The sequence below is a fragment of the Cariama cristata genome, unplaced genomic scaffold (genome assembly GCF_000690535.1).
Source record: "Cariama cristata isolate BGI_N322 unplaced genomic scaffold, ASM69053v1 scaffold10609, whole genome shotgun sequence".
NCBI classification, from domain to species: domain Eukaryota; kingdom Metazoa; phylum Chordata; class Aves; order Cariamiformes; family Cariamidae; genus Cariama; species Cariama cristata.
Window position 1 is genome coordinate 42,650 of NW_009635335.1, and position 8,469 is coordinate 51,118.

Consider the following 8,469-nt stretch of genomic DNA (forward strand, 5'->3'; position numbering starts at 1 on the left):
TCATGGATTTCAGGTTTTAATCCAGCTTTGTAGGAAGATCATGCATTGTTGCCAACATCCACACTTGCCCATTAACTGAATGGTGTCTCATTGAAATAAGCTGGTGTTTCTTTCAGACAAGAAGGTGTTAGATGCAAAGGGTTACTGAAACAAACAGGTATCCTTGCAGTTCTGGATAATGTTTGTGTTACCTGTGAGGGACCAATTTCTCCTTTACATGAGAAGCAGAGCTTATTTTTGACCTTGTCAATTCAGGTTTAGTGGCTTGTGCTTTTTCAAATTTTTTTTAATACTATCGATGGAATAGTTTGGAGTGTTAATATAGCTGTTGCTTGCCATTTTAATGCCTCTTTCATGTTTTTGAACATACTTTTCTGAGTGGGAAGGATACTTGTTAGTAAGAATCTATAAATTTAACTATGTCTATAAGGTGTTATCTTAAGGGAAAAAATAACTGGATTATTGGCTTGGAAAAGTAACCTGATAAAGCTGTGTGGAGGGTTTTGCTACTTGAACTATATTCAGTTTCTCTTATTCACTCAGTAATTAAATAAACCAAAGATGACTGTTTGGTTTGGAACAGCAGACGGCGTACGAACAAGTGTTTTGGTAGTTTTTTAGAGTAGACTCAGTGGCCTAACAGAAAAGATTAGCTGTGAAATTTTCTGTTTAACCAGAAAGAATATTACTGTAAAACACGTTTCTGAGTAATAAGGTATAGTATCAGTCAGTAAGAAAAACTTACTGATGGATGAGGCATTATAGATCTTATATTTAGAGTCATACATTGATATGTGAGATAAATCTGGCTAGTTATTCATAGATGTGAGCATATGATGTATGAGGAGAACCAGAAGGCTGATGGGGTTTGAGGAGGGGTCATTGCCTTACTCTGCCAAAAGACGATTATCAAGAATATGGACCTGACTCTTCTTGGAGGTGCACAGCAAAAACATGTGAGTCAGTGGACACAAGTACAGTAAGGGAAATGCTCAAAAGGCACTGCAGAAAAAAAAAAATCACACTGAGATTAGTTAAGCCCTTGTATACATTGACAGAAAGGTGAAGGTGTTTCCATCCTTCAGGAACCTCAGAACACAACGTGATAAGGATCTAAACACTCTCATCTAACTTTGATGTTGGCTATTCTTTGAACTAGAGTTTAGGTGATGTCTCAAGATCCCTTCCAACCTAAATTACTTTGAGTCTGGAATTCTACTTGTTATAAATGCAATGTATTCCTACATAAGCTTTTCTCTTAAATATGCTTGCAAGGTTATTAACCTCCAACTTATATTCTAAAACTATCTTTTGCTGATGATATAGGTGGCATAATGTGTATATACCCAGAGTTGGAAGGGAAGGAAATGAAATTATGAACTAGTATGCAAAAAGGAAATTCACTTGCACTGTGCTATGAATTTCTGGAAGTGCATATACACTCCTGGTGTAAGTGTGATGCATCATCTGGTGAAGGTATTGCACTGAAAATAGATTTCCTGAACGTATGATGTATTTGTTCAATTCTTTTAGCTTACCATTTTGATAGACAATAAACTGTAGCTGCATAGTGAGCTTTGGTGAATGTACTATGGGAACACATCATTATTTTAACTAAAATATAATTCCTTTTGTGAACAAAATTTTCCAAGGGTTACTGTTGACGAAAGTACCCTTCAGATGTATCCAGCCAAGTCCTAGTAATTATTTTCTTGGTAGAAAATTGCAAATTATTTAAAAAAAAAAAAAAATTAAACTAAGTTACTTATCCTTAGTTTTTAATGATATACCAATGTGACCAGTTCCTTGTTCTTACAAATTCTGCTGCATTTCGCAAGAGTCTGTTGTACTTCAGTCTTTCTCAAAGAAGATGTCCTTCTGATACTAAGCAATGGATTTAAGAACATTAATTTCAAATTAGGGTTTTAAGACTACTACTAATAGAATTCTATGAGTTTTACTGTGCTCTTCTACTCAAATACGCATGAAAATAGTACACGTATATTTTGCTTACATATAAACCTTCCTTTTTAAATATATATCCTTATTAAAATGTACTACATTTTCCTTGCCAGTTCAAAAAAACCCAGTCATTTCACATCCAAAAAGGAAGTCTCAAAGCTGAATTGCAAATCTGTGATAAGGTAAATTTTACAGCAAGCCAAGCGGTTGTAGAGTATCAGAATACATGAAACTTTCATGGAAAGTCAGTAAGCTGGAATATTATCAATACAAGCAATGGAGAGTAACCGAAAGTGTCCTTTTATGCGTGATGGCAGCAACTTACAAATGTGAATGTTTGGAATTCATAGAAAATCACTGAAAGATGTGTGTATACCATGAAGTCACCAAGTTTTTCCTGTAACGGTACGTTGAAGTATGCAGCACAAAGAATCTACATGGCTTTCTTACACAATCCTTCTGTTCATAGAAATGCTGAATATTCTGTATATAAATTTCTCTAAAAGGCAGCAAAAAGTTGTTGCTGCAAATATCTTTCATTTATTTGGCTTATGAATAATAATCCTGGTTGTATTGGTGAGTTTTCAGAAAAGAGGTGATAATGGAAGTGCTGGCACACTCAGTCTTCCCGGGCCTGCAGGTGTTACAATAAAAGAAGCTTTAAGAACTTCAAGAACAGTACAAGGGCAAAACCTACAGATGTTTCCTTCAGTTGTTTGTAAAGGAGGAGTTTTGCTACAGTGCTATTGTTTCAGTTGTCCCTTTTCTCTTGGGGGTTTTACTCCGCTGTAGTTTATCATCCTCAGTTCTCAGAATAGCAGAGTTGCCTGGTAGGGCACACCAAAATGGGGAGGAGGGGTCTTTCTTTAAGACGTTTCCTTTCTGTCCTCCTGACAGAGGAGAAGAGTTAGACTTTTCAGGGTGAAGAGTTTTATTATAAAGATCATCATCCATAGTGAGTGAAAGATTGAAATGGCATCATTTTAAATATATTGCAGAGTAAGGAAGGGAAATTACCTGCAGTTTTAAAGTGTTTCCTTGTTAGCTGCATCAATGGAAAGCTTAATCTCCTTGCAAGGAAGGGCTCTTTTTCTCGATGAAGAAGTTGAATGGCTGGTCTGGTGAGTGTTGCCTTTCATTGACTTAAAATATGGTCCTTGTCGTATCTTGTGAAATGAGGAAAATAGGTTAGTAAAATATGGAATACTGTATAGCCAGAAAAGATCATTTAGTTATTCATGTTTAAGGTACTTTATCACATTGATGAGTAATTAAATGCTAGAAATAATATTTAACTGAGTTGTGGGGCAAAATTCTGCAGCTTTAGCATGCTGAGCTGCTAAGGACTTTAGGAAGTCACAGCTGCATTGTCCCTGATGAATTCTTTTAAGCCTTGAATTTGGTCGCTTTCTAGGTCAAATTTCTGGTTACCCTTTTGCACTTAAAAAGGTTACAGAAATATTTGTAAGTCTTTCAGAGTAGATATGTTTGAATTCAGGTGCAATAATTCAACAGATAAACCTTCAGCAAATATTACCAAGAATTTACATCCCACATTTAAGTCTCCAGGTGTATACTGAGATGATGAAAAATTTGCTGTATATTTATGCACACTATATGAATGGAAGCCCAAGTTGTTTTTTTCTGTCTCAAATTGCGTCTATCGGGAGGAAAGAGGGGAGACAATATATTAAAATAGGGACATTGCATCGATTTGCATCACGATTCTATGTGTATAAATTTTTGGTGAAGACTTTTGAAAGGGCTAAGTTATGGAAACTTGAATTCTAGACAGAATTTGGTAATAGAGCTGTAGCTGTGCTGTGCCAAAACAGAGAAAAGATGTACAGTTTAATTCTTTGCCTCCCAAGGAAATCAATTAGCTTAAACAAAAATAAATTCAATGTTCTTTGTTTTTAGCATGACTTCCTAAGGAAATAAGGCTTATGTCATTGCACCACCCGTCTGCCTCTGTTCCCACTTGAGAACATTTGGACCATTACGGTCAAATCTAATGTAGGAGTCGAGTTTTGAAAGGTGCGAAGTTTTCTACAAGATCAGTGAAAGTCAGTGACTAGGCAGCAAAAAACCCCTTAAACTGACATTCTTCTCTCACTGAGCAATTGCAGTACGAGTTCAATGGTTGTCTGTTCCATTTAGGTGTGGGCTGGTCAGGCAGCAAGTGCATACCTGTTCCCGAAGAATCTGCTGTGCACTGCTAGCACTTAGCGAGTGAAAATACTATCATCGATGGAATCGAAGGGGGGGCATGACTGCAGTAAAAAAGGAAGAATTTTAGTACTTTTCAAAAAAAATTAAAAGTACATACAACCCAACCCTCCACAAATTCTTAGGGAATCAAGCGTCACCTCTATCAGGGAAGAATTTCTTCCTATTATAGAACACATATAAGGAAACATAACTAGACTGATACTGCTGCTGTTTTTGCTGTAGTTTTGATGAAACATAGTACATAATTCTTAGTATTGAGGTTGTTTTAGAGAACAATAATTGACATTTTAACTGTATACTGTGAATTGCCTCCTATAACTTGACAATTCAACAACTCTCCATTCAAACCAAACTACTTTGTATTTGTGTTTTTCCATCATGGACTTACATCGCTCCAGGTGGTTTTGTCACTGCTTAATTGAATTTGTAGAGCTATCCCATCTGCCTTAAACTTACTTTGCTTTGCAAGCACCTTTTTGGTAACTTTTGCTTTCAAATTTATCTTTGAATCACAGCTATTGTTTTAATTTATGCACTGCACTATAGTTTAGCTCACTGTTTCAGGTGATTTCTGATGGAGCTAATTGAATGCCTTGGAAAATGCTGCGTACTCCAAATTTTCATTTCTTGTCCGTGCTAGATTGTCCTCATCTGTGTAACCACTTCTGCTTTAGTTATGCTTTACCTTGAAGTTCTCTGTTAGCATCTGTTCTGCTCTCACATTATGAGAATAAGTGCAAGAAATGTCACGCTTCTGAAGCCACCTGTGCTCATTTCTTGTTGCCTATACATAAAGATTTTTGCCACGATTGACTTTTCACAAAATACAGTAACTGATGTCTGTAGTCATTGTGATCCACATCTAAATTTTCTTAAATGATGTAGAGTGTCTTGCTAAATAATTGCCTTTGTAAACTCCTACATAGTTTAAATTGCAGTTGCAGATCCGTGTTGAGTGGTGTTGGGCTTGTGCCAAAAGTGGAAGTGAGTAGTTAGAGCTGTCCTGGGATTTCTGTTGAGCGTTTCTTAAATTCCATAATTATCTGATTCAGACTTTCAGCATAGGATTGACTATTCTTTAATTTACTGTGAGCACACCTTTTGGCTTTTATGCATGCTTTTTTTGTTATTAGAGTTTAGTTCTTCTCCTGAAGATTTAACTTATGTTCATTTACTGTGTTTTTTTTTTGTTTGTTTTAACAGGTCATCTGAACAAGAATCACCAAAGTGAGTTTTCTTTAAACTTTCTACTATAGAATCTGTAGCTTTAAAATATATAATAAAATACATAGCTTGAACTGATTTTTCAAAGTAGTGGTCTTGTATGGTTAAAAGACACAAATAAATGTATAAACCAATGAAGATTATAATAAAGATTTATGAAAAAAATTAAGTTTTTGGATCAGGATGTGGAAAGTCTTAAGTCCTAATATACCCCTAATCACTATTAACAAAAAAGTTGGTTAAAACTGTTTTAAGAGTTTAATGATGCAAAAATCCACTGATAATTTTATCTGGTAACTCTTTCTATAGTGCCAGAAAGCATTGACTGAAATAATTTCTCATATTTTTCTGGTATTGTTAATTTTTTTCTACACTGAAAAATCATTATGATCTGTAATCTCAACTTGTAAGTGATTTTATTTTTTTTTTTTTTTTTTTAAATTACCATGTTCTGAAAAGCCGGTTGGGATGTATTTACATATACAGTGTTCCTCCTTGCTTAACATTAACTTTACAGGAGTAATGAAAAGTCCTGGAAGCTATCAGATAAAAAATAAAATTTTGACAGTATAATTCCTTTAAGTATCATTATAATTCACTACTTCAAAGTATTTTGAAATTATTGAGAGCGTCAAGTAAATAATACCTCCCAAACACTGAGAAAATATTTTCTGTGATAACTGAAAATTCTGCAAATGTTGCACAAAATACTTCATTCCCATTGCCAAATAGATGTAGTATAACTGAACATTAGAAATATTATGACAAGAATACATTTGCTTGATGGCACCTTTCAGAATGTTTACATTTGTTCAGTCAGATTTCCGTAAGCCGAAAAAGAAGTATTTGCATTACTAAAGTTTGCTGCAGTGCAAGTCCTGTGTGTTAAAAGCCTAAGCAACATTCCTCTATAGTGTAATATTACTTCTTCATTGACAACTAGCAGCGGCTGCTGGAAATGGTTCAAAAAAGCTTACATATATGGTTAGACTAGTATCAGAGCAGAGATCAGTGTTTGAATTTACAAATTTTAATGCCAGGCTTTACTTGCATATAGTTCTGCTACTTTAACCCTGTGAGAATTTCATATTGCTTTTAAGGATAAACAACTAACAGCACAAGTGCTTTCAAGGATCCAGTATGCTTCGTTGCAGTGCTGGATTGTCAGTAGCAGTGCAGAGTGTTCTTGCAAAATGTACTGCCACAGAGCATGATGATCCATCATCTAAGTGGAAGGTCTGCTGCAGTGGGGTAGCACAAGTAGCTAGGACTCAGATTTTGTGATACACAGCTCTGTGTGTTAACTCAAGCACAGTTTCCTATTACTATACCTGAGCTTTCCCCGGGACAGAGATTTTCACAAAGTATTATGTAGCTTTTATAAAGATGAAGCAGGCAGCTTGTATGGATCAAACTTGCAGATACCAAAGAAAGAAGGGTTTTAGTTGTATTAGAGGTCTGCATTTCATCCTTTTCATAAGAGGGCATGTAGATAAATGAATGTTTAAAAGGTCCTGGAGTACCACCAGGCAACTTGGCCAGTTCTAAGATTTGAGGTATTTTAATTGCTGACTTTTGTTATCCTTGAATTTTAAGGTTCTTCAATCTCTAGGGCAGGTATGCACCCCAATTTAGTTCTGGGTCTTTCTACATGGTTATAACTACCTCAATGAAAAAATATATTAACTGTAATTAAACCTTTCATTGTCACTTCATTTCCTATTTCTCTGATAATTTACCATGGCTTTTCTGCAAACCACCTTCTCCCAGAGGGATAAGATTGAGATGGCGCTTGTAAGAGGGAAGAAAGAAAAAAAAGTGGTTTGCAATAATGAGAGTGGAATTGCAGCAAAAGGTTTTCATGGGTAGGATTGGCAGCTGAAATGCCTTTCCCCTGGTGTTCAGCTCTCTTCATGTTACTGTGATTTCGTGTACCACTGCAACAGTGCCTTTCACTGCTGACATCCAAATATTTTGTTAAAAATGGTTTTGCTACACTGGTTTTATCCATTCTTCTGGATGTCCACTGATCAAATGATAGGCTTGGATCATACTCCAACCCTATTAACCTGCACCTCAAGAAGTGGTGATAAATCCAAGTATAAAGTTGGCTTGTTCTTTTAACTGGGCAGTACATTTGTATGTTTTACTATTTAATTTAAAAATCTGTATAATGATACCTTTGTAATATTTATTTGTCCTTTTTAAATGAAGGAATGTATTGGGAAACAGTCCAACGCGGAGCTCCCTGACCCATATCTCACCTAAAGCCTTGGCTCAGTCTCCCAATGGAATTGGTAATATTTCTGGCTCTTACCCATTGGAAGGGGTGGATAAGCAGTTCTTGGAAACATACGACAATGTTACAAAAAGTAGCTCAACGGAAGATTCCAGTCAGTACTACTGTGATAAGGTATGTTCAATTGCATGCTTTTACAGTCAAAACTAGTACTGAATGTAGCTTTGAACTGTAGATTAAGAATGCACAAAAATTGTGTTTATATTTCAGGATGAGCATATTTTATGCAGCAATAAGAATAAATCTTGTCTTACTGCTCAAATTTATCCAAGGTTGTGTTCACAGTATGATAGGCAAGCCTGCCAACTGCATTGATTTCCATAGTGTCCAAGTTTCCAGAAGCATCTGCAGGGGAAATTCCTAGTGGAATGGGAATCCTTATGTGATTAAATCTTATTTCCTCCAAGGGGAAAGACAGGTAACTCAAGTTGCTACATGTCTTGAGAGCAGGCACAACTCTGTTTTATCCCAGTCATCTCTTCTTCAGGATGGCTAAACATTATCATTTGAATTCTGTGCTGACTAGAGAGCAGCTGCTCCCTGCTAGCATTATGGTAGTGGATCATTCCTCCCCTTTCTGCAGCCTGTTCCAGAGGGGTGCTGACTAACCTGCGTGTCCAGTAGCTGCTGCCAACTTTTAATACTTCTGGCCTGCGGATCTCTGGCAGAAGATACCAATGCACCCATTTACAGGAGAAAAATTGGGGGAAAAGTAGTCGCTTCATAGTCCTTAGTTTAGAATTGATTCAGAT

The 8,469-nt window shown here is 36.1% G+C and overlaps 1 protein-coding gene across 2 annotated transcripts in view; it reads left to right on the top strand.

Moving 5' to 3' along the window:
- Positions 1-8,469, top strand: part of PTPN3 (protein tyrosine phosphatase, non-receptor type 3) — a 71,497-nt gene that overhangs the window by 32,374 nt on the left and 30,654 nt on the right. For both annotated transcript variants that reach the window (XM_009707505.1, XM_009707506.1), the window contains one exon: positions 7,633-7,831. In XM_009707505.1, coding sequence (XP_009705807.1) covers positions 7,633-7,831 — 199 coding nt within the window. The remainder of the gene's footprint in view (positions 1-7,632; positions 7,832-8,469) is intronic.